This window comes from Trematomus bernacchii, unplaced genomic scaffold (genome assembly GCF_902827165.1).
Source record: "Trematomus bernacchii unplaced genomic scaffold, fTreBer1.1, whole genome shotgun sequence".
Classification (NCBI taxonomy): Eukaryota; Metazoa; Chordata; class Actinopteri; order Perciformes; family Nototheniidae; genus Trematomus; species Trematomus bernacchii.
The window spans coordinates 16,181,274-16,208,523 of record NW_022987564.1 but is presented as its reverse complement, the minus strand read 5'-3'; the positions used below and the strand labels follow the sequence as shown (position 1 = coordinate 16,208,523).

At 43.2% G+C, this 27,250-nt stretch overlaps 1 protein-coding gene across 1 annotated transcript in view; it reads left to right on the top strand.

Annotated features, from left to right (window-relative positions):
• grin2da (glutamate receptor, ionotropic, N-methyl D-aspartate 2D, a) overlaps nt 1-24,621 on the top strand; it is a 227,131-nt gene extending 202,510 nt beyond the window's left edge. The window contains exons 16-18 of the mRNA XM_034124525.1: nt 15,906-15,967; nt 16,591-16,761; nt 21,451-24,621. Coding sequence (XP_033980416.1) covers nt 15,906-15,967; nt 16,591-16,761; nt 21,451-24,621 — 3,404 coding nt within the window. The remainder of the gene's footprint in view (nt 1-15,905; nt 15,968-16,590; nt 16,762-21,450) is intronic.
• The last annotated feature ends 2,629 nt before the right edge of the window (nt 24,622-27,250 follow it).

Genomic DNA, 27,250 nt, shown 5'->3' with positions numbered 1-27,250 from the left:
TACAATACAATCCAATCTAAATATGACGGGAAAACAAATTAAATCAAACATGGAATTGAAGATCTTTGGCAAGACCAAAGCAATTTCTTTGTTTTACAAGCAAGCTTCAATTTCCATCTACAGAAAACATTTTACATCTAATGAAAGCTAAATCATACCTTATATTTGTAGAAATGTGTGTCTTGCTTCATACAACATATTTGGAAAGGACATTCAAAACTTCCAAAGGGATCACAGCCTACTTGCAAGTAATGCTGAAGTTGTCCATTATGATGTCATTTCTGCTAATAACATAGTCCTTTTCAAGGCTGGTTTGAGTTGCATGAGCAGTGTTCAGTCTTTGTATTGTCATCTATTCTTTTCATGTCAGGCTCTTTTGTTATGATCAGAAAGTTAGTGTGTTTGTGTTGAATTTGTCAGTTTGTTATTTTCAGTTATTATTTTGCCCCTCAACTCCTAAACTGCTATTTTGTTTCTTGTTATTGTTTTTCGTGTTTGAGTTATTTGACTTTGTTTTTGAATAGTAGAATGGTGGCTTATTTATGAGCATTTTTATTTTGGATTTTGTTGTTGTTCATTTGATTTAAGCTCCCATATTTGGCAATAAATGATTCAGTAGTCTCCTACATCATATTCTTTATCTGGTTTAATATTACTTTGGTTGTGAACTTAGGTTCATAACAAAGACATGTAACAAACTGGCTTGGTGGCGAGGGTGTTGAAACTGAAGACAAACGTTTGAATTACTGGTCTACTTAATTTATATTACCCACCTATGGTATTGATGTTTGGGTTCTAACAAAATACAAATGCCTTCAAAGTAGATTGTTCTTTGGTGCCTGCCAAATAAATTATTATGACTGTTCACTAAAGGGCTCATACATTAACTAATGTTTTATCACTTTGGATACATTTAGTCAACTGAAATGTCTTAGTTTATGTTGGGTAAAGATCATGGTTGAAGGAACAAATGTTGACTGAAGAGCAGAAAGAACATCAGAGTTACGTTTTGCAAATATTTTATTCCTAACATTTTACACTGGCCTCCATAGTAAGAGGTCTATTTACTTGTTAAAAAAATATTAAGGCAAAAGAGACCAGTGCTGTTTTATGTTCCAGTGTAGACTGTTTAAAATAAGCTGTTGGATTTAAGTCTGAAAAATACATTGGGTTGTCATCTAAACGTGTAATAACTACGTTGGTCCACAACTTGGGACGTAGTATTTCTACAAAAACGCCTCTGAAATTGCAGGATCCCTACGTTTTTTTTCACCATTCATTTCCAATGGCTGGCGTCTATGTCACGTGATCTTCAACTTTCTCTCCGCAGAAATAAAAAAACATGGCCGACCTTCGTTTTATTCTCGGTAGAAAATGCCTATTTTAAGGTTAGTTTGGCCATTAAAATGCGTTTTGATGTCATTTGATGCGAGAAATATGAGTTGTTATTTCAGATTATGTTTGCAGTGGATGTACATGATCTTTAGTTTGCTAGTTATTACGAAGAATACTTCAGGAAATTGTGTAAATACAACGTTTTCATTGTTACCAAGGTGGTTGCTAGGGACGCTGCTATCGATATCATGTCTGTTATGTTGTGTAACTGTTTAATGGTGTTATCTTTATTGCTACCCGGCATCTAAAATTGTGGCATAGATACGTTATTTTCCATTATGCTCTCTATATATTGTCTTTATTATGCTTTAAACAGTGTCTCGGGCTTTGGCTATAGGGCGGCTCAAAGTATTTTGTCCGGCCGTTGTGAAGACTGCTTTGTTTATTGTCCTTGTTTTTGTTTTAAATAAAGCATATTCAATCGAGACATGCCAAACATGTGACGTCATATGACGCGTCGCATCTGCGCACAGGGAGCAGGGAGACCCCGAGATCCGTATTCCCCGTATTTTTTAAATAAAGAGATTTTCAATCACGGGCGCGCATCAAATGTGTGACGTAATGTGGTATTAAAAGTATTAAAGAGGTGAAAATCACTACAAGTCTGGGCATGTTGAGAGCTGTATATACACACACATTTCATAGTCTTATATTTCAACAGTTTTACGACAAACTGTGACTTTTTTGACATGGAAATTATTATTTAAGATTGACAAACATCATATGTGTAATTCGTGACACAATTCAAACGGGATCGAAAGATAATCTTTCTCTCTCCATTGATTTCAATGCATACTTTTTCCGAAATAAGATCCCATGGAGGAACCCGGAAGTTTGACGGACATTACCCACAATCCTCTGTAGCAACCATAGACTGTATAAAAAAATGAAATAATACATTATTCCGAGTGTGCTTGCTTTTCTCTTTGAAAGTCATCACATAACGGCATTGTAATACACGTTTCGGCTGCATTAAATATTACATATCTGCCGTAGTTAACTCTATTTATAGAGCCCTGATGACAAGACTTCTAGACAAACAGGAACTGCAGCCAAAACTGAAAACTTGACGTGGATCTTAAATATATCAGCAATTAAACAACATCTTACATTTCTTTTCACACAATACGTCTCCTTGCAGTATCAACACTAATTCGGCTGACTTTTATATTTGATCCAATTGGTAGATAGGCTGTATTTACCAAGCCCCCAGGAAGTGCGCCGGACTCAGATGAAAATATTCGTGGTGGCCAAACGGCGGTACTACACTTCCTTTTGGTTGCCAGGCCCGGAAACACTTTTTCCCATTGACTTACATGGGGAAAGAGTGGTCTGTAAATCGTTGGATAATTTTTTTTAAACTAAATAAACTACCCAGTATGAACACTTGTATAGCCCTTATACATAACATTCGTTCCTCAAGTTGTAAAAATGTGCTAATAACGTTATTCTGAGAGTTATTTCCCTCTGCATTATGAACGCGCATCTAACCCACGGGACCGCGCCGCCCGGCACGTTCATGTTACGTGTTCAGCACTACATGCGTTTATCTTTACCCATGGATGCACAATAAGAACGGACCCATATCGCCTTACTGCCAGCCCACGGAGCTGTAATAATGGATATATTGCACATGTTTGCTGTAATTCATCATTTGTAAAATATTATACTACATGGGCTGTATGATTAAATCTTGTACCGTAAATGTTGTATTAAATAAAGTTAATATTACGACGTAGATTAACGTCCCTGTAGCTTCTTATTGCACTAAGAAGCTTATTGCACTGTATATATATATATACATATATATACATATATATATATATACATATGTATATATATACATATATACATATATATATGTATATATATTTCATGCTAAATTAAGCTCTGTTGCTTGGATATCACTAGATCCTGTTACAGCGTAATATAAAAGTACATAACGATTGATGTCAAAATAGCATAATTACTAGCTAACCGCTAGCTGCTAACTGCCGCCTCATTAATATCAAATCTATCATAATAACAATCCATTACCATGCTGTCATGAACGTGCGGTGCTGTTACGTGTACGCAAATTGACGTGCTTGATGTGAACGAGCATTTTGGGGGGCATGGTTAAAGTTGCGCATGCGCTATGAGCGCACATACGGGTACTTCTCAGGCATGCCGGGTAATCTGTGACGTTTCGCTCTCTCAAAAGTTGGGCCATTTTATCATCATGCGCGAATGAGCAACTCTCATAGGAATGAATGAGGCCCCGCCTCCCAGGCTGTATCCAGTTCTTATTATCATCTCCAGGTGGTGCGGCACTGCTGCGACCCGGGCTCCTGTCGTGTGCTGCAGTTTTGTGTATTTATGTCTGGTTAAACGTTTCGTCCTTGATTTAAACCACACGCTTTAATCAAGAGACTGTGTGTGTGTATGTTGGAACAATGACGACCCTTGCAAAACTTCTTCTGGCACTCTTTATCCTTGAACTTTTTCAACCATGCCAAACATTACGGGGAGGAAACAACTTGGCCCTGTCATACACCAGAGAGGCACTGCTGGCCCTCCGTGCTGCGGGAAGCTTCCCACCCCCCGACCTGCCGGAGGACATACGATCTACAGCTCCGAGGAGACGTCTCCGTAGAAGGGGAAGGAGGGGAGGAGTACGGCAGCGCCTCAGACGGAGAGGCAACAGGCCGCCTTTACCCTCCATGATACTCAGTAATGTGAGGTCGCTACGGAGGAAAATGGAAGAGCTGCGGATCAACGCTACAGCCTGTTTCGAGTACCGTGAGTCGTCTATTATGGTGTTTTGTGAGACATGGCTTCATCAGGATATTCCCGACTCTTTGTGTGAACTGGAGGGGTTTTCACTCATCCGCTCGGACAGGAGTGAAACGTCGGGGAAAGGCAAAGGTGGGGGCATCTGTGTATTTATCAATGACAAGTGGTGCAGACAACACACTTTGCGTAAGACTATCTGCAGCCCCGACGTTGAACTTATGTGCTTGAGCCTAAGACCCCTGTACCTGCCTAGAGAGTTTGGGAATATCATTCTCTGCACTGTTTATATTCCACCCAGCGGGAACGCAGCAAGTGCAGCAGCTCAAATCACTGACTGTGTTCACCAGCAGCTACTACACACTCCTGACGCTCCGGTTTTTATTCTAGGGGACTTTAATCATTGCAAACTTGAACTGTCACTACCCGGTTTTCAACAATACGTTACATGTGAGACCCGGGGAGATACAATTCTAGACAAATGTTACGGAAATGTGAACAACGCATATGTGAGTAGAGCCAAACCCCCGCTTTCGAACTCGGACCATAACACTGTTCATCTCATATCTACCTACAAAACGGTTCTCAAGCGTAGTAAACCACAGACCAAGACTGTAAAGGTTTGGACTAGTGACAGCATAGAGTCTCTTAAAGGATGTTTTCTCTCTACTGAGTGGAGTATCTTTCATGAGATGGACGTGGATAATGCTACTGAGACGGTAACTGACTATATAAACTTCTGTGTTGACAATGTGATACCTCAGAAAGAAATAACTGTGTACCCCAACAACAACCATACATAACTAAAGAGGTTAAGGACCTGCATCAATCGTAAAAATATAGCTTTTAAAAACCGGGATAAAACGCAACTGAAATGTGTGCAAAAGGAGCTTAACCACATGCTCAGAGAAGCTAGAAGGAGACATAAGGAAATTATTGAACAGAATTTTTCTACAATGAACTCCAAGGAACTTTGGGACACTATGAAGGCAATCACAAATATGACTCCAGCTAAAAAACTCTCTGTACCTCTGATGACCTGCAAAAAGCAAATGAACTGAATGACTTTTACATGAGATTTGAAACCCAGGACTTCTCCTCTGAATGTACAGACATCTTAGAGACAATCTCTGCTACTGACCAGGATGAAAGGGTGCTGATTGACCCTTTAAAGGTCCAATCACTTTTCAAACACACCTGTACTAAGAAGGCCACAGGGCCAGATGGCATCTCTGCATTCCTTCTGAAGACATTTGCAGAAGAACTGACATCAGCATGGTGTCCCATATTTCAAAAATCTGTTGATCTTCACACCATCCCCACCCTCTGGAAAAAATCAATAATAAAACCTGTCCCCAAAAAACCTTGTCCAAAGGTAAACAATGATTTTAGGCCTATTGCATTGACATCCATTGTCATGAAATGTTTTGAGAGGATCATGGTGCCGCTGCTAAAGAAAGAGGTTGATGTACATTTAGACCCTTTTCAGTTTGCCTATAAGCAAGGGCGTGGCACAGACGATGCTCTAAATAGCATCACACACCTGGTCACTAAACACCTGGAAGACCCTAAGGCATATGTACGCCTACTGTTTGTGGATTTCAGCTCGGCTTTTAACACACTGCAGCCTCACATCTTGCTTCAAAAACTGATAAAGATCAGTATAAATCCTTTTATCTTGAAATGGTATTTTTCGTTTTTAACCAATCGCACTCAGCATGTCAGGGCCAACAATGCCCTCTCAGAGCCCCGGACCATCAGTACAGGAGCTCCCCAGGGTTGTGTGAGCTCCCCGGTCCTCTTCACACTGTACACAAACGACTGTACGAGAATCCACCCGGAGAACTATATCATCAAATTCTCAGATGATACAGCCATCCTTGGCTTGATGCACAAAGGCAGCAGTTCATCGGCTTATCACTCTGAAATAGAGAGATTTGTGCAGTGGTGTGATTTTAGCCATCTGGTGCTGAATGTGAAGAAGACTGAGGAGATGGTGTGGGACCCAAAGGCAGTGGGTGACCTTAGGCCGGTGGTTATCCACAATGAATCCATAACTCAGGTCAGCTCCTATAAGTATCTTGGTGTCCATCTAGATAATACACTCAGCTGGAAGGCGCATGTTCAAGGTCTGTGCTCTAGACTTCAGCAGCGGTTGTACTTTCTGCGTCGACTCCGGGCTTTCGGAGTCGACCAGAAGTTCATGTTACTGTTCTATCATGCAGTGTTGGAGAGCATCATGAGGTATGGTATCACTGCCTGGTATGGTAACTTGACAGTGCAGTCAAAGTCACAGATCGCTCGCCTGGTACAGACTGCTATGAAAATGATGGGGGTTAAAAAACACCCATCTCTCCAAAACATATACGAGCAGTCCATTATCAGACAGGCAAAAAAAATGGTGTCTGATCCCACCCACATACTCCACCCAGAATTCCAGCTCCTACCTTCTGGTAGAAGATTCAGGGTTCCCAGGAGCAGGCTGAACCGCTATAAGCACTCATTCCTACCTATGTCGATTAAGCTTCTTAACATTCACATGAAATGATATGTAGTCAAATGTAATGAAATGTACTTTTTTTAATGTTGGCCATGAGGGTTGTGCAATAGGTCACCATTGTCAGTATGTACGTGTGTGTATTGTGTTTGTTCAAACGGTGTATGACTGATGATATGTGTATGTCTCTTAATGTCCACTATGTTCAAGGTTCAAGGTTCAAGGTTCTTTATTGTCAATCTGACATAGCTACAGAGTAATTATGCAGTTGAAAATCTTATGTCACAGGCTTCTCCAACAATGCAACATAATAACATAACATAATAACAATAAGAGCAAGAGCAATACAAAAATAATAATAGTTATAAAAATGAAATAAAGTTATGATGTGGAATAGTGCAGTATGAGTCTATATACAAGTTATTGGAATGATATATATATATTAGGTATTAGATACATACTACTGAGTAGCAGTTGAATGTTTGAAGTTGTTTCAACAGTTCAATTTTTTAACAGTCTCACTGCCCGCGGGAAGAAACTGTCTCCGAATCTTCTTGTCCTTGCCCGGATGCTGCGGTAACGTCTGCCAGACGGCAACAGAAAGAACAGTTTGTGGCTGGGGTGATGGGGGTCTTTGATAATCCGTAGTGATTTCTTCCTGAGCCGCTGGGAGTAAAGGTCCTCCATGGATGGCAGCTCCGTCCTGGTGATGTGCTGTGCAGTTTTCACCACCCTCTGTAAAGCCTTACGATCGAGGTCGGTGCAGCTGCCGTACCAGGCCGTCATGCTGCCAGTGAGGATACTCTCTATCGTGCACCTGTAGAAGTTGCAGAGTATCCTGGAGTCCATTTTGAACCTCCTCAGCCTGCGGAGGAAGAAGAGCCGCTGTCGAGCTTTCTTGGTGATGGTGGTGGTGTGAAGAGACCATGTCAGGTCCTCAGTGATGTGGACCCCAAGGAACCTGAAGCTTTTGACTCTCTCCACCGTAGTCCCATTGATGGCGATGGGGGCGTGTCCCTCTCCCTGCTGCTTCCTGTAATCCACAATCAGCTCCTTTGTTTTGCTGATGTTGAGATGGAGGTTGTTCTCCTGGCACCAAGATGTCAGGTTTTCGACCTCCTCTCTGTATGCCGTCTCGTCATCGTCTGTGATCTGGCCGATGACGGTCGTGTCATCAGCAAACTTCACGATGGTGTTGGAGCTGTGTGTGGCCACGCAGTCGTGGGTGAACAGGGAGTAGAGGAGAGGGCTGAGCACGCAGCCTTGAGGGGCACCGGTGTTAAGAATCAGGGTGGAGGATGTGATGTTTCCCACCCGCACTGCCTGGGGTCTGCCCGTCAGGAAGTTCAGGATCCAGTCGCAGAGGGCGCTGTTGAGCCCGAGGTCTCTGAGCTTGATGGCCAGCTTGGAGGGCACAATGGTGTTGAATGCTGAACTGTAGTCAATGAACAGCATTCTCACATATGTGTTCCTGTTCTTCGGGTCCAGGTGTGAGAGGGCAGTGTGGAGGGTGAGGGCTATGGCGTCGTCTGTGGACCTGTTTGCTCTGTAGGCAAACTGCAGGGGGTCCAGAGATTCAGGGAGGGAGGAGGTGATGAATAATTTGACTAACCGCTCAAAGCACTTCATTATGATGGAGGTGAGTGCTACTGGGCGGTAGTCGTTGGGGCAGGTGATGATTGTCTTTTTGGGGACAGGAATGATGGTGGAGTGTTTAAGACATGTGGGGACTACAGACTGCAGCAGGGACCTGTTGAAGATGTCTGTGAACACCTCTGCCAGCTGAACTGCACACACCCTGAGAACACGGCCAGGGATGCCATCAGGTCCAGGAGCCTTGTGTGGGTTAACCCTTTTAAAGGATTTACACACATCTGCCCTATTTAAAACAAAAGGGCAGTGTAGCTCCTGGTCCCTCTGTACCTCCACAGCCTGGCTGCTCTCAAAGCGTGCAAAAAAACTGTTTAGCTCATCTGGGAGAGATGCGCACGCAGACACTCCCGCAGCACCCCCCGCTGCTCCTTTGTAGTCAGTCATTGTCCTTAGTCCCGCCCACATATTCCTAGTGTTACAGCCTTTGAAGTCAGATTCCACCTTCTCTTTGTACTGTCTCTTTGCATTTTTTATTGCTCTCCGGAGATCATACCTAGACTTCCTGTACTCCTCCAATCTCCCGCTGTGTGCGCGAGAGTGCGCGCTTTCAGTTTGCCGCGCACCTCACCGTTTACCCAGGGCTTTTGATTTGGGAATGTCCGTACAGAAACCTTCGGTACCACGTCATCGATGCATTTCCCAATGTAGCAGATGACAGTGTCCGTGTGTGTGTTGATGTTATTGTCCTCAAACACACTCCAATCCGTAGATGCAAAGCAATCCTGCAGTGCTGAATCTGACTCCTCGCTCCATCGTTGTACTGTCCTTGTTATCGGTCTGTCCCTTTTAAGTTTCTGCTTGTAAGCAGGCAACAACAGTAGTGAGATATGGTCTGATTTGCCGAAGGGAGGGCGAGGGAGAGCCTTATATCCATTCCGGAAAGGGGAATAAACATGGTCCAGTATGTTTCCCCCGCGCGTCGGGAAGTTGATGTGTTGGTAATATTTTGGCAAAACCTTCTTCATGTTGGCGGTGTTGAAATCTCCGGCCACAACGAACGCCGCATCTGGCCGTGAAGTCTCGGTTTTATCAATAAACCCAAACAGCTGATCGAGTGCCGTGTTGTTGTCGGCGAGTGGCTGCGGCGGGATATACACTGCTGTTATCACAACAGATGTGAATTCCCTCGGCAGATGGAAGGCCCGACATGAGATCATGAGGTGCTCTAGCTGTGCGGAACAGTCCGATGAAATAATCTTCACATCTGAGCACCAGTTGTTGTTAGTCATTACACACACACCGCCTCCCTTACTTTTCCCCGAGTTTGCAGTCCGGTCCTGACGAAAAATAGAGAATCCGTCAGGGACAATAGCGGAGTCCGGGATAGCGGGGTTGAGCCAAGTCTCAGTGAGAATTAACACGTTACAGTTCTTAATGTCCCGTTGAAAAGCAATCCGGCTTCTGAGTTCATCTAGCTTATTTTCAATGGATTGAACATTAGCCAGAAGAATACTCGGAAGAGGGGGCCGATTCTCACGTTTTCTCAGTCTGACCAGCAACCCGGCCCGGCATCCTCGCTTTGTCTTCTTCTTGCGTCTCTCAGGTAGAACAGCAACAGGTAGCCATGGTGAATCTCCATTGTCTGTCGGAGGGTTAATATTGTCCACGAAGTTTCGCAATTGGAAAAGTTCCTCTCTGCTATATTGTATGGCAGAGTAGGTGCGGTCGGCTAGCATGTTGCGAACCATGTTAAAAGTAAAACGGCAAAAGTAAAAGAAATATGTACAAAATACGAAAATGGGCAAAGTTGGAGAGGAGCACAAAGACAATGCGGCCATCTTCACCGGCGCATCTGACGTATCTGAACGTATGTACGTATATGTACATGTATGCACTGCATGACGGAGTCCAGAACAAATGTCCTTATGGGGACAATAAAGTATATCGTATCGTATCGTATTATACATCCATGGTATTTACGCCATAACGGTGCACAGCTGATAGAAAGGGACACCTACTGGTTAAAGCACGTTATTGCATTTTATAATTTTATTATTAGATATGAATAGGATCCCTATAAAGTATATTCTTTACTCGTCGTTATTCTCTACTAATAGTTAATTAAAGACTGTATATAATGACTATTTTGCACATCCCATTCAAGATTTCAAGATTTTCTAAGGTTTATTGACATATCATATTATACACAACTACGGTGTAGTTATGCAATGAATGAAAAACTTGGGTCGCAGGTTCCTCAACAGTGCATTACAAGACATCTATCAATATGTGTGTATACCTCCACCATTAAACTGTCATATTCTGCACATTTCTTATACTATCTACATACATCTTATAAGAGTAATACATATGTATAATATCAGTTAAAATAAGTGCTTCAACATAGTTAACATTGCTGGAGGTATAAACACATATTGATAGATGTCTTGTAATGCACTGTTGAGGAACCTGCGACCCAAGTTTTTCATTCATTGCATAACTACACCGTAGTTGTGTATAATATGATATGTCAATAAACCTTAGAAAATCTTGAAATCTTGAAAGGGATGTGCAAAATAGTCATTATATACAGTCTTTAATTAACTATTAGTAGAGAATAACGAGTAATGAATATACTTTATAGGGATCCTATTAATATCTAATAATACAAATAATAAAATGCAATAACGTGCTTTAACCAGTAGGTGTCCCTTTCTATCAGCTGTGCACCGTTATGGTGTAAATACAGCCTATCTACCAATTGGATCAAATATAAAAGTCAGCCGAATTAGTGTTGATACTGCAAGGAGACGTATTGTGTGAAAATAAATCTAAGATGTTGTTTAACTGCTGATATATTTATGATCGGGGAGGTGTGTGGCGCAGTGGAATAGTGCGTTGGTGTTCGGATCAGGGGAGCACAGGTTCAAACCCCACTGCAGTCAGCATGTCGTTGTGTCCCTGGGCAAGACACTTCACCCCAAATTGCTCCTGTGGGGATTGCCCACAGTATTGAGTATGTAAGTCGCTTTGGATAAAAGCGTCTAACAAGTGACATGTAATGTAATGATCCACGTCACGTTTTCAGTTTTGGCGGCAGTTCTTCTTGTTTTCAGATAATAAACACCATTTCCCAACGTGCATTACGGCTAAACCGTCCAATCACCGAGCTGAGGATCTTGCATACGTCTGTTTCCGGTGTTTATGACGATGTGATGTGAGATGTGAGACTGGGTTGGAGAATTGCACAGGGGAAAATAACGTATCTATGCCGCGGATTTTGTTAAACTAAAGGCCCTTACACACCAGGCCGATATCGGCCGTCTTGGGTTGTCTGGCGACAACGCGTTCCTTGTCGCCTAAAGTCAATTTGGTGTGTCCCGAACCCTCGGCCGTGACACGCCTTATTTGGCCTTTCGCGGTTGACACAAGCTATCGGGCCAAGAAACCACTCTGATCAGCTGTTCAGCTAGCAAATGAGAAGCGAAACGGAAGTGAGGGACGTAAACAAACGATTTAAGGCACAGGACAGCAGCTAAACACCAGCAGGTGATACTTAAAGACATCAAACATAGCCCTTAAATGTCCTCTCTTACCTCCCACACATAGCAGGGACATCTCTGATATCGGCGGGAGCGTCCCCGGCTGTCCTCTGCTGAGAGCTCCGTGATTTGTTTGGTCAAGTCCGGTTTTTCATCTCATCGTAAATTTAGCAAGAAGTGGCCATTATTACATTGCTGACTCAATAAACTACACACCCGCCAGAACACTGCGATCATCAGATGCAGGTCTATTAACTGTGATTTTATAGTATGTCTGCACTTTATGTGCTCATTTCATCATTCATGTATTTTTATATTCTAAAACATGTTTTCGATGGACGAAAGTGAAAATGGAACGCACACGCTATTTGTTTGTTTATATCAGTCTGTTCTTCTTCTCTGTCTTCCGGTTGTTGCCTATTTTGAATGACGAATACACACTACCGCCGCCTGCTGGTAAGGAGAGTTATTGCCACTCACGCATGCGCAGTTCGTACGTGCTCGGCTGAAGTCTTTGCGGTGATTTCCAGTGCGACACACAGCCAAGACGCAGGAGAACTCGTCGATGGAACTGTCGGTGTCGGGTGTCGGCGAGTTCTCTGGTGACTGCCTGGTGTGTCAGGGCCTTAATACGTTTGCGCTGTGGACCAACACTATAAATTGACAGGGAAGGGGGTAGCAATAAAGATAACACCATTAAACAGTTACACAACATAACAGACATAATATCGATAGCAGCGTCCCTAGCAACCACCTTGGTAACAATGAAAACGTTGTATTTACACAATTTCCTGAAGTATTCTTCGTAATAACTAGCAAACTAAAGATCATGTACATCCACTGCACACATAATCTGAAATAACAACTCATATGTCTCGCATCAAATGACATCAAAACGCATTTTAATGGCCAAACTAACCTTAAAATAGGCATTTTCTACCGAGAATATAACAAAGGTCGGCCATGTTTTTTTATTTCTGCGGAGAGAAAGTTGAAGATCACGTGACATAGACGCCAGCCATTGGAAATGAATGGTGAAAAAAAACGTAGGGATCCTACAATTTCAGAGGCGTTTTTGTAGAAATACTACGTCCCAAGTTGTGGACCAACGTAGTTATTACACGTTTAGATGTGAGACTGGGTTGGGTTGTCTGGGTGCATTCACTAGGGGCATCTTGTCTTGCATCATCATACGTTGATCTGCACCATTGTTCTTATTCCCAGTTCTGACCCATACCAACTTTTCAAAAAATGTAATCCCATTCTCTCCTCACACTGAAAAATCCAGACCACTGTACCCCGACTTCTCTTTCTTTCTGTATGTGTATCGTGCATCACATTTTCTGTTTCACGGCCAATACATCTTGCACTAAGGGGATGGGGTGAGAAGTTAAGACAGAGTACAAAACCTGCTCCTTTGCACTGGAAGGCAGTTGAAATGTTTTGGCATCTGGTTGGAAAGTCTCCTGATTGCCTCCTTGTGGAGCTGGTCCAGGTGAGGCTGTATATAACCTCTCCCCCTCATAATACCCTTTCGCTTGAAGCTATTTCTGCACAGATTAGATAACAGAGTTGTTATTTATATTGCCACGGAGAGGACAGGAGATTGGGGTGACTAATGCCCCTTTCACACCAACGCGGTTCCAGGGCCGGTTCGGAGCTGGAGCTTGAAAAGCACAGTTTTTTCCTGTTCACACCGCATCGGAGCCGCCTCTAAGCTCCGGAATCCGGTTCGTTTCAAGCACCAAAAAGTTGTCGTCTAGAAAGCAAGCACCGCATACGTCACGCTTACGTCGGAGGCGGGGGAAGGGGCGGCATCCGCTTGGCTTTATGAAGCAGGCACGCAAACGGTTACGGGTGCTAGTGGACCCTCGCAGATGGGGGTGCTGCAGCCCCCTCAGCATCCCCCCCTTCCCGCGTCCATTCGCGATGTCTCGCTGTCTCACAGACCCCACGCAGCAAGCAGGAAATGAACCCAGCTCACACTGTCCGCTCCTCGCAGCAGCACCCAGACCCCACGCAGCATTCTCATCTGTTTGTCATTACTGGTGTCATGTTCTGGTTGCTAACGCCATTGTAACACATAATCACTGATGTTCCGCTGTAACGGTGGTAGACTCATCAGAACAGAGTGGGTGAGCTGACCAATCAGTGCACAGTGGGCTCAGGAGCTCCAACAAGCCATTAGGACAGAGAGTGAATACACATACTATACAGAGATGCTGTATGAGAAACCAATGTGAGTTTGGAAAATTGCACAATACAAATATATTCTAGTATACCTCAACAATGGAATTATGATCAGTAGAAATGGCCAGGACCTTTAAATCCTCACCGTGGACCAATGTAAATCTATTAAAGGGGAGACAGGAACTATCTCTAGGTTAGTGTAGAACTTAATGAAACTGAATTGAATTGTTCCGAGATCAATGCTAAGCTGTCAAAAATCAGCAGAATGAAACATGAATTTCATTATAAGCTCTGGCTTTTTCCCCCTCAGTGTTTGCGCGTCTGCCGTTTTCATTTGTGCAGAACAATTTCCCCTCTTTACTCTGTGGCATTTTCTTCCTCGGAGAAGGTGAGAGAGGGTACAACTGAGATGCTGCCTGTCTGTCAGTTCTTTGTGGGGAAGATGTCTCCCAGAGAGCAGCTTTATGCGCTGCCGGCTGCCATGATTAACGTATTTACAGGGATATAAATGGCGAAAGGCGGAGAGCCGGACTGGGAGAAAAAAAAATCAGACGAGCACTCATCGAAACTCGATGAATCAGATAATGGGATAAGCTGCACACAGAATGAACATGCGTATTAAGCATCCATTGTCAGGATCAGTGCGTGGAGCGAGGCAGGGTCGATGGAGTTGATCCCGGTTTAATTCAGCTGTCAAGGAACGTTTGAATTCCCACACATGACTGTTGGGGAAGTGAAATGTGGCACACAGTGATTCATGTTGGGTGAGATTTGTGTTTTGTTTGAGCGGATTTTACGTTTCAGCCAACATGCTCGAGTCGTGGCGGTCTAATCCGTCTGGTGGGGCTTTACGGAGGGTTTTCCAGCCGTCGTTAATTAACCCAGAGGTCGATAGATATTGCAACTGTGAGCAATCGCAATTGTAACTCCCTTTGACTAGCACATCTTCAGAGGGTGTAGAGTGTGTGCTCCGAGTGTGTGCAGGACATTGTGTGCACGTCTCTGTATATTTGATCCTTCTTTTCCTTCCTACTGCTTCATTCTTTTTGATTAATGCTTTGATTGCCGGCACTGAGAGTCCCATTAAGCTGAAGTTCAAGAGTGTGTGTGTGTGTGTGATTCTGACAGTTTGAGCAGGAAGTATAATGTTTGTGTGCGTGCCTCCCTTTCATCTCCCATGCGTTGTCGCGACACTCTGCCCTCAGTGTGCCCGCCTCAGATGCCAGGCCATTTCACAACCTGCTTCAAAGAGCTTCTCACATTTCCAGTCGCTGCCTGTAATTTCTCTTTCGGATCTCAAGACCTCCACTGCAAATGGCCTCTAATTCTTTCTCTTGCCACCATTTCTACTATTTCGCAGCCTCTCTTCGGTGTTCTCAATTTTCTTTAACCATTTCATCTTTGTGTAATATCTGCAATTTACCATGGCATATGCAACTTCCTGTGTACTTGATTATTTATATTACCTAATACATTATATTTTCTTTGTACTCTTTGTACCGTATGGACGTTTGCCTGTAAACATAGGCACACAATTCCCCCTTCTTGGTTTACAGTAACTCCAATCAGTTCAAATGTCCTCTCTTTTTAACTTAATACGAACAAAGTTTCCCTCTCCCCCCTCATTTCTCTCCCACCTTCTGAATTTCATCATCTGTACCTCTTTTTGCATTTTCCTTCTTCTCATCTTCAGCTTTCTGTTTCTAGCCCCTTTTTCTCCCTCAGGGATCAAACACCTTGCTCTCATAACAAAGGGGGCAAGTAAGTCTTTTCTCTCTCCAAAGTCTTTTCTCTCTCCAAATTACTAATCTCTTGCTCACAAGTTGCTCCCTCTTTACTATGAAACTAAACCTGTTTATTCTCGTCTTTTTTCTCTCAGCTGCTCCTATTTTTGACCTTAATCTTTTCTCTTGCAGATGAGATTGATATGTTGGAGCGTCTCTGGCTGTCGGGTATCTGCCACAATGATAAGATCGAGGTATGACATACAATAAATGACCTCTGCGTTGTCCATCAACATGTAACAGCGTCAGCCTCTGAACTTTTTGACATACAACTAAATGTAATGCTGTTGTTACTGCTTACATATAACCAGACTCTATCATCATCATTCCCCTATATCATTAAAAAAAACTAACTTTGAAGGGATCATTTTTTAAGTATAGATTCTCTGCAGAGGATTTAACCTTATCAACATGTTATCCAGTTTTGGAATTCTTCTTCTTTATTACATATGTAATGACACTCTCATCTCCAGTAATTTTGTGATGTACAAATCAACAATACATATTTAGTAAGTGACTGCAAGATGGCTGCAGAAGAGAGCCATTAAGGTTAAAATGGATCAATGTAACTGTCTGAAAGGTTTTTGCCTGATATGAACCAGATATGTTGTGGTGACTGACATGTTTTGCCCATTGCATCAGAGTTCTGAGTGCAGGGGCTCTAAAATATCACAGATGGGTGCTCTGAAACACAATGACAGCTAACAAATCTGTGTTGTACTGGTGGTTATAATTCACTTTTTATCTGGCTATTCTCACCTTTTACAACATTTTCAATTCCGTTGCTCATCCTCCCGTCTTCCGTACCCCTCTCCAGGTCATGAGCAGTAAGCTGGACATAGACAACATGGCGGGAGTCTTCTACATGCTGCTGGTGGCCATGGGTCTGAGCCTCCTGGTATTTGCCTGGGAGCACATGGTGTACTGGAAACTACGGCACTGTGTGAAGCACTCCGGTGGGATGGACTTCCTCCTGGCTCTCAGCAGGGTGAGAAAAAAATGCAGATACCTCCCTTAAACCTCAACAACACTTCGCATCTTGGTTTATTGACTTGGCATGAAAAACACTTCAAAGATTAAAACATGTATTTCTTGATTTGAGGATCTTGGCAAGCTCAAGCGGCCTTATGCATGTAAATTACAATACAACACAATGTAATGTACTTAAAAAAAAACACATTAAGAAGATTGGTCCAAGAGTGGCAATATCTTATATTTTTACATTTAATAAAAAAGAATGCATCCAGCCACTGTTTAAAAACAATTGTGAAGTATTCATGATTATAGAATTGGGTGTCATCTGCATAACAAATTAAACCTATACCAAATGTAACTTATGGCAGCATAGGCAATCATAATGAAGTCAAGGAAAGAGCGTGAACATTTCTCTCCTAGGTAAAACCAAGATGTCTTTGTCTGATTGGTGGGAAGTATTTTACAAAAAACGAGCAAAAACACCCAAACACTAACAAATTAGTACATAAATACACGAGTACTTTCTCACAACCCTATGCCAGTTGTCATTGGAGTGGATCATAGGTTGCAGATTTCATAGTGGAACATACATCACTTTAAAGATACATCAATTTAAAAGCAGTCCTTTATGTTTGGATGTATCCTCAAGACGATTAATTAATACCTAGCACAAAGTGTAACAAGGAAAAAGTATGATTTATCTCCACCAAATGTAAACAATTCAGAAGACCTGCTAGGTGGTGAGAGAACTAAAGGAAGTGAATTCTAAGATGGGAGAGGTTTTACATTTTCATGTTGACCAGCATCTCAACTCACTGATTTGCAAATTCTCAACATGAGAGGGTAAAAGTTGTCAGTGAAATTCCTACAGATTTATAATTCAGAGCTTTGGAAGCATTGGTAAGCTATTAATGCAGGTGCAGGACGTATTATAGACCAGCAGGTGTAGAAGCTTTTAGGATCTCCTGTTCCCCGCATACTGTAGGATATTAGCCTTGAAGTCCACTTCATTAAGGAAATTAAATATATAGCAGGTCTCCCTTGAGAAAGAGATCGTTGATCTCAATATAGATGAAGCAAGCTTAATGAACAGTTTCCAGATACAATCAGGAAATGGATTGCAAAAAGGCATGTACCACTTAATACTGGTAGTTGTTTGTTGCACTCAGCAAGACAAAAGGAAGTAGAGCCAAAAACAATAACATCAATGTTGTTTGTATACGGCATCACGCCAAGGGTCCAGGGCAGGGTGATCACAGCTATTTTCTTTAAAAGCCAATGCAGCTTCTGTTAGTTCAGCCCTGTGTCCGGGTAATATAAAGTACAGGTCCTAGCTAGACCTTCAAAGTTCGATTTATTGTTTTATGTCCTATATGACTATGTTGCAATGTTGGAGGGACATACGATTTTCATTGGCATTTCTACACTGTAGCTACTGTGCATATGGCAATAAAGCCTTGAGTCTTGAATTGTGAAGAGAGGCCCTATAATGCTTTTGGGAATTTTCCCCTTCCTGTAGTGTGTTATATAGTTTTTTGTGCATGTAAATGGTCTGCAAAGGCTAAAATCCCAAAGTTCCCTCCAGAGGGAGTTTCTCTCCCACACACTCCCCCCCTGCCTGAAATGCATGAGTTTACTCCTTTGTTAAATTCCTTAACATAAGGACATCTCGATGTAACACTCGTGCTTCTATTGGCTAGTGTTTCAACACAATGCACGTGATAGGCTAAGGGGCGGGACAAGTGGTTGACCAATCACAACAGAGCCAGGCAGCTAACCCATAATGGCAGAATGGTCAAAAGAGGTGCTGCAGCACTGACAGTATGAGAAGAATAAAGCACTGTTTGAACATTAAGGCATGTAAACATGTCACAGTAGAGGCACAAAATACAAATATGAAACCTGAAAATGAAAGAACAGCAAGTTAATGAGATAAGATGGGATGTATTAACTAGAAAAATTAGAATAAGATAAGTTGAATTGGTAAGAGAGGGATGGGAAAATATAAATGCGCTGATTTGGGAGGGAAAATGAGAGGAGTGGGAAGGTAGGAGAGGAAAACTTTGATAATAAAATAGAAGACAGCCAGCCAAGAAGACAGCTGTTGGTTTGAATGGCTGAGGTAGCGAAATATAGCAGGTGCTGATGAGATGCCAGAAGGAATGACAGGGACAGAGAGGAGGAGGAGGACGGATGTGTGGTGGTGGGGACTGTTGAAGTGGACAACAGGCTGCATAGAAACATCGCCATATATTCTTGCTGGTTGTGGGGGGGGGGGATACACTTATGTTAGAATGACATCAAAAAAATATGATTTACTACCCCCCCTCGCTTTAAAAGCAGAGAAAGTTGCTAATTTATATACAGCGGAAGTGTTTCTTATTTGCACTATAAAGAGCAGGAAGAAGATATCTAATAAGTTCAAAGCATAGAAAATAAGAGAAGTACTCTAAATCTATAATTCTACCAGCAAAAAAGGAAATGTAATGCAGTTCGAACTAGGCTTCACAGTACATCAGCTAGATCAATATTTTGATTCTCATACAAACATGGACATGAATACATACTCAAACCCTGAAAGCCTGAATACCGCCAGATTCAGTCAGACATGGGTCCTATTGAAGACCAATAGGTCTTGTGCATTTACTGATGTATTGTAAGTGCCATTTACCAATAACACTGCAATGCTTTATTGATGGACGGATGTGAGTGAAAATCCACTATGTCCCCCTGTAGTCTCGATTTTCCCTGATGGGCTTCCTTATAGACCCTTTGGAGTGCAACTCTACCTCGTTCATTTAGAGCAGACTGGCATATTTTCTCGCATGAGCAAACTTTGATCTGTAGCATTCCTTATGCTAAGAATACAAACAGAAATTCAATGCAAAGGGCAATCCCAATAACTTCTTTCTCCCAAGCAATATGCTGTGCTTGCTTTAATTCCTCTGCAGCTGGCCTCTGTCGCCTGCTTTAACCCAATCAGTGACTCACCCAAGTTTCAATTTCACAGTGCGCTGCGCACCGTGCCCTGGGTACTGTGATAGCACTTCTGCTGCTGGGACTGCTGATTCATGTGTCCGGAAGGGCCATTATTACAGTCCCTCCATCAGATCTGTGTCCCGGCGGGGAATAGAGATTTACACGAGGCCCCACACATTTTGTCATTAAGATGTTACAGATATCGATAGATATTATGAATCATCTTTTCGTATGAAGAATAAAAGAGTGTTTGTGATTTACATGGCTCTCTACAGGACTGTTAAGTGAGTTTCATCTATCTAAAGTGAGGTGTAAATATTCAAAGGCAAGGGAGAAAGAGCATGTGGGCACAGTTGAGGTAGCGTTGCTCATCTGACACGATTGTATAATAGATTGATTCTGCTTGGGGTTTAAATTCTCAAGAGATATCATAAGGAGCGGGTAATTTACACTCTGCCTCTTTCATTTTATGTTTTATTCATATCAGACATTGTTCGATGTTGCTGTTGAGATGAGAAAGGATAGACTGGTTCTAGCCACGCATGTTTAGAGCAGTTTATTATGAGCAAGTAGGAACGATCTTATTTCAATTAAAGTGCCAACAAATAACAGCACAGAGACACATCAAAATGAGATGCTCTTTTTAGTTGCCACTTACTCATTAACGTTATGTAACTAGGGAACATTTTACTTTAGTTAAGTTTAATGAAAAATAAACAATTTAATCTTAATTTACGCAGTTGGAAGAAATATGAAGTTTTAAGTTGAGTAAGCAACCTGACAGAAACGCAATTTTCTTCCCAATTGTTTTGACTCCCCTCAAGAACCCGTAACAACTCCTTGACATGCCTCCCTCTACAATTACTTTTCACAATACTTTTTGAAAAACACAGTTACTTGTTCCAGCTGATTGAATTGTTGTTTGCTAAAACCTTTGTTTGGTTGGATAGTTTGAACATTGACAAACAAAGAAGCTGGGTAAACTAAGTCCAAAGTTTCTCCGAACTCATATGTATTGAAAATGTTCAGCACTCCCTGTATACCTTTAGAGGAGAAGTGGAGACAACCAGAAGTAGAGGGAAACTACCTTGAGCAATTTCCCAGAATGCTGTTAGACAGAATAAAGAGTATTTCTTATTTTAAAACTGCTGTCTGCTTTTATGAAATATGTTTTGCAGACAAAGTAACACAGTCAGTTATGGAATTAACTGAATAAATATAAAATAAATTAGGGTGGAGAGAAATAAATATATAAGTTGTAGCCCTGACAAGTCAAACCTATCTGGATGTGGACACGTCACTGGTTTTAAGGGATCCTTGGTGAGGTAATTATAGCAATTTAACAGATATTCTTTATCTGGAGGCTTTATCCATGCATGTTTTTAATCAGACATCACATCCTTATATAATGACTCCAAATATTGCCATTATCCTGTGTTTAACAGCTACTGACTATTGTTAACCTAACTTCCATAATAAATGAGACATACAAACAGTAAAAGTTATTTGTTAAGTGCATCTGAAGATCTGGATATATTTAACAAAACTGGTGAAGGCTGAGGATACCTTTCATTTAGTTTGTGTATAGTTAGAATTAGGAATAACAGGCCCTTTCATTCTGTGTCTCTCTGTCTCACACACACATACACTCACTCCAATCTTCCTTATCATTCTTGGCAGACTTATGGTGTAATTATGATCTCTCTTTCATCTCTCCACCCAGGGGATGTACAGTTGTTGCCAGTTTGAGGATGAGACAGCACCTGGAGGTGGCTCTTTGCCTCAATACCACACCATGACCACCATGTCTACTGCTGCCCAACAACACCTTGTAACAGCCACAATAAATAACACGACTGCCATTGCCATGGTGCAGCAGCAACAGCAACAGAAGCACCACCAGCAACAGGGGCCGACCTATACGACCATGCTCCCCGGATCACCGCAAACTACAGGACATTCAGCGATGGCTATGGGACCCTCAAACAGCCCCTTGCTGGAAGGCCCCATGCCCTGCTCCACCTTCTTGCCTCGCCATGACCGCAGACTAGCGGTGGTTGATCGTTGGAACAGGCCAAAGCCAGAGAAAGTCATGAGTGTTAGCAGTGGTGGAGGAGTTGGTATTGGGGGAATAGCAGGAGGGATCACTGAACTTCAGGTGCCGCAGTATCAGGCGAACCTTGGACAGCACTGGAACCCGTTAGGCGGAGTTGCAAGTGGAGCTGGGGGAGCAGGGGGAGGAGGTGACACAGGACTAGATGAATATAAGCGCTACTATGGTCCGATAGATCCAGAGGGGCTAGGGGCTAACTCTGACAAACAGGCAGGGGGACCCCAGCAGACTCCTAAAGCTAATCCTCGAGGCCCCAAAGCCTCAGGGATAACAAGGATGCCTTCTAAAGTCCCTCAACAAGGACCAGGGCACTTAATCCCCCAGCCACCTCCACTGATCCCATCTTCCCCCCGAAGACCTCCTTTCTGGCGACGAGGAAGCCTAGCACAGGCAAGGAGAAAAAGCTTTGGAGGTCCCCTGTATGAGAATATACTCCCTCTAGGGAGACGAGGAGGTGGGAGGTATGGTGCAAGTGATGGAGGTGGAAGGAGAGGGCGACGTCCTCCTGCACCTCCTCCTCTGCCTGTTCCTCTCTCCTCCCCAACACACACTCCTACTACTCCCTCCTCCCCATGCCGTTTCTACTCCTCCTGCTCCAGTGCCTCGTCATCCTCCTCTTCCGCTACGTCATCCTCATCCTCTTCTTCATCATCTGCCTCACTGTCTCGGTCGAATTCCCCCTCGTCCTGCTCCAGTGACAGCTCCTACAACTCCTCATTGAGTTTTCGGTATCGTGCTGGCGACAGGGAACTTACGGTGGATGACGATTGTGACTCAGATCTGCTCACAGAGGAGTCCAGCCTCCTTCTCGGTACACGGAGGAAGATTCGTTCTCGTCGCATGTCATCACGCTCGCTGCCGTGCAGCCCTCCACCTCCGCCAGTCCCGCCCCGCAAACCACGCACTCAGAGAGATAGCGGCAGAGAGAGCAGAGAGAGAACCGGCAGCCAACTGGCCCAATTACAGGAGTGGTGGGCATCATGGGGAGAAAGAGAGCGTGTGAGGTCAGGAACAGCAAGCCGGGGAGAAGGAGGAATGGGTAAAGAGGAAAAGAGACACCACAAAGAGAGGGAGCGTGAGAGAAAGAGGAGGAAGAAAGGCAGGAAAAAGAAGAAGAGGGAGGACAGGGAGAGAGAACGGGAGCGCAAGCGGCGCAAAGCTAAGAAAAGGAAGAAAGAGGACAAGACGAGGAAGAGAGAGCGGAAGAGGTCAGAGCAGGAGGGGGGAGATCCTGAAAAAAGAGAAGAACTCAAATCAGGGACACCAGATTACCCATCATACCCACCCTTGAGGCGAGAATCCTTTCGGAAAAAAAGTGAAAGCTCAATAAGAAGCTATGGATGGAACGTCCCAGGTGAAGAGGAGAGGAAGGAACGAGAAGAAAAAGAGAGGAATGATGGGGAAGACAGCAGAGGGAAAGAAAGACCAAACAGGAGAAGGAACAGCAAGCACTATCAAAGTTCGAGCAGTAAACCTTCGACATCTGTCAAATTCTGGGGAGGGGTCGACCCATCCTCTGACACCATTCCATCTGCCTTTCTGCCCTTGTTGCCTGTCTCCTCTAACAGGAGGAAGAGTAAAAGTTCAGACAGGGATGTTGTAGGAATTGAAGGAGAGAGGAGGCCATTGCTGGGACAGGGCGGAAGAGCTGAGATGGTTTCCAAGGAGGGGTTATCTTTCCACAAGTGGGAGTCTGGAGTAGAGGGGGAAGAAGAAGATTCCGAGCTGGAGAGGAGGAAAGCTGAACGTGGAAAGAGGCGAGGAGGAGGAAGGACAATGTCCGATGAAGAGCGAGAACGTGATAAGGTAGTCGGGATATATTCCGATGATGATGGTTCTTCAGGAGAGTTTGGGAAGTTTGAGAGGTACTGGGAGGATCATGAAGGCAGAGCGGTAGGAGGTATTGGTGGGGGAGGTTGGTTTTTTAGCACCTACCCTTCCAGGGAAAAGGCCAGCAGCATCACAAGTAGAGATGACCTGTTCTTGGAGAGAGGAGAGAGGTGGGGGACAGCAGAAAGTGGATGGGGGTCTGGTGGCGGTGGTGGAGGAGAAGGAGTAGATAGAGGGTGGGGGTCTGGATCACACTGGCCCCCGCCTCCTCTCACCCCACCACCACCCCGACGATACTGGTCGGTCGACAAACTCCACCTTCAGAATGAGAAGAAGAGTAAACGCAAGTCCAAGGACAAGGGGAGAGGGCGCGCAGGTTGTTCCTCCTGTCATTCCCCCCAACACCATCCGCTCTCCCAATCCTCCAAATGGGCCCGGGTAACCTCACGTAGTGAGGAAGAGCTGTACCGCCAGAGTTTTGGTGGCCCACTGAAGCCTAAACATGACTCCTCAGCTTCCACCAAACTTGATCGCTCACAGAATCAATCCAAATCTGGCAGCCAGTCAAACCTCAATATCCAACAGAGGACACAAAGAGCAGATAGGGATCGAGATCGAGGACGACAATCATCCCCACCTCCGAACCTCATACCGAACTTGCCACCCCCACTCCCTGCCCTTCCAGCTCCTCCGTCTTCATCTCACCCTATCCACGCTCCTCTCCCTACCTCTTCCTCTTCTGTATCCTCTCCCTCTGTGGTCTCATCAACCCCAGGGGCCCCCCAACCCTCTTCCATGGCTTCGGCAAGTGCCAAACTACAGTATCAGAGGTTGCGCTCTGTTCCCCAGCCCCAGAGGTTTCCTCAGTCTCCTCACTTACCCCTCAAAGCCAAGAGCCTTTGCTCGCGAAGGGGCTCAGCCCAGTTCTCCAGCGTGGAGAGTGAGGTGTGAATATCAAAAGTCATAAGAGCCCTGAAAGGGCTAAGGCTAAGCAGGTGATCTGGATCTGAATCTGCCCTGCAGCAAACATGGCTGCACGGCCAAGTCAGAACAGTATACGCACTGTGCCCTTTCCTAAAGCTCTGCACAAACAAACAAACCAGAAAGCCAAACAAATCCTATGCGGTAGTCAAAGGAAAACAGGAGAAATATTGTACTTACTCTTGTTTCCTTTCATTCCTCTCAGTATGTGAAAGACTACAACCACAGCAACAACTTGCATCCTGAACTGGATAATCAACCAATTACACTAAAAAGCAAATCTGACTTTAAAAGTGTTACAACTGAAAGAGACTCCTTTGCTATATACAGTGAAGGTCTTTGGATGTTGAAGCAGCGTAGTTTGTATTCTGAGGATTCTTAATGCTTACTGAGGGCTCAGGAACTTTGTAGTACTGTATACCTGCTGCTCTCGGAAGCCTTTAACACAGAACCGTGTTCTTACATTTTTCCCTGAAACAAGTCGCTTTCAACTGCTTTTCTTTTTCCTTAAGAAACTGTTTACACCCCCGCAGAACTGTGACACCCTCTGAGGCACCATTGTTGTGTTTGATCAATAACTTGTAGTTTGGAGGGAGAGGAGGGTGATAACCACCTTGTCTTCTCTGTGTTATTCACCCTTTCCTGTCTCTTTTGTTCTACCATATCTTGTTCCCCTTTATTCTGCTTTCCCCCCCCTTATTTTCACTTGCTTTCTCTTTTCTCTGCTCTACGTCCCTTTCCTTACTACCTTTTTCAAAGCTGTCTTTTCGTCTCTCTTCTCATGTCCTCTCCTGTCCTCCCCTCTTGGCTCCTGTCGTTGATGTGATGATTATGTGTGTCTGTGCTTTTCTGTGTTTGTATTCTTGACAACAGGGTAAGTCAACTGTGACTGATATTCTACTGGCTTAATGAAAGCTGAGTGCCAAACTTAAGTAGAACTCAACATCAATCTGTACAATGTTAGCTGTTTCCTTTTTATCTCGCAGTTTTTCATCATCTCCTAAATCCGCAAACATGCAAATACACACTCGCACACTTAAAGTGCACACAAACACTAGCATACATGAACATGCAAGAACAAGTGCAAGTCAATTCATATTTTCTCTTTCTAGAGCAATACATAATTCACCTTCTGTTCATGTTACAATGTTATACTTTGAAACGTTTACTTCTGTGTTGTAGTTGTTGTTGTTGTTGTTATTGATTGTTTTCTATATATCAAGACATGTATTAAGTCTCATACAATGTAAGCACTGTGCCATTCTTCTCAAGCTGCACATGAAACATTCTCTCAACTACCTAACTATGACAATGGAGGCCGTGTCTTTTCCCCTCCTTGTATTTGACTGAATGCGAAGTCAGCCACTATCACGTGTGCTGCGACAACAATTGAAACACTTGGAGATGGAAATGTAAGCATTTCTGATGGTTAGTGTGGGTGACAAATTGAAAAGATAGGAAAAGAGTTGACTTTAGTTCATTGTCGACGTAGCCGACGTAAGCAACGGTATGCTAACCTTAGCATGCTAAGTGCTCTGCTTATGAAGGATTACATCTGCAATGGGTTACAGTTTGAATTATTTTTTTGCTTTTTTTCTCCTGCAAGTATCCCAATTAGTGCCAAGAGTAGAATATACAGAAATAATTTGCCAATGAAAATTAATCTACCAAGATTTGAGTAGGAATGTGTCTAACATGCTAGGTGTAGCTACACAGCTTTGTTGGACAAGGTGAAAGATTGTTGCAGGGAAATAAATACGTATAGCCTTATGCTTGTTGCTCCTGTCATATGTTTTGTGTAAAGTATGAAGGTTTGTGCTTTGATCAACATGTATGTGGTTAGCTTCATGCTATGAAGACAGTGTGATTGGAAAAGGGAGCGTTTTGATTGGTGCCATATCAGATGTAGTGCAAATGCCGTTTTGATGTCAAAGAGACCGTGCCTATGTTGAATGGTAGCTATAGCAGATGGTTTTGAAGAGGTTTGACTGATGGTGTATGAAAGACACAGTATCACCTCCTGTGCATTTTTCTGAATCATTTATCTTATCCGGTAAATGTGTCACTAAGAGCTATAGCTTTTTAATCCATGACCGAACTGACACCAGCAGTTACACTCAGATGTAAAGATCTTAGCTATAGTAGCTATTAATATCCATTAACATTCAAATTGCATCAGGACACTGGACATCAGTGGAGTTTTTTAATGGAGAGGCCTGCACTTCTGGCACAACACTGTGTGTGTTTTTCAGTCGGTTATAGTCCATCTATCCATTACCAGTTTGGTCAGCTCTTGTTTGCCTGGAACTGCATCTGAGCCATAATTTACTTCAGCTGAAGAAACAAAATGAGAACTTAAGTTTTAAACATAAACTTGTTTTGTTTTTGTTTGCCTTTAAAAAAAAAAAAAAAAACTATACATATATTTATCATATATATATATATGTGTATTTGTGGCAGTGGTTAGTGTTAAGAGAAAATTGTTGTTCAGCATCTTGATATTTTGGGATATGTTTTGTCATTCCAAGTCCATTGAAATAATAATATAAATATCATGAGTTAAAAACACACATGCTCTCATATTTACTAACAACAGGGA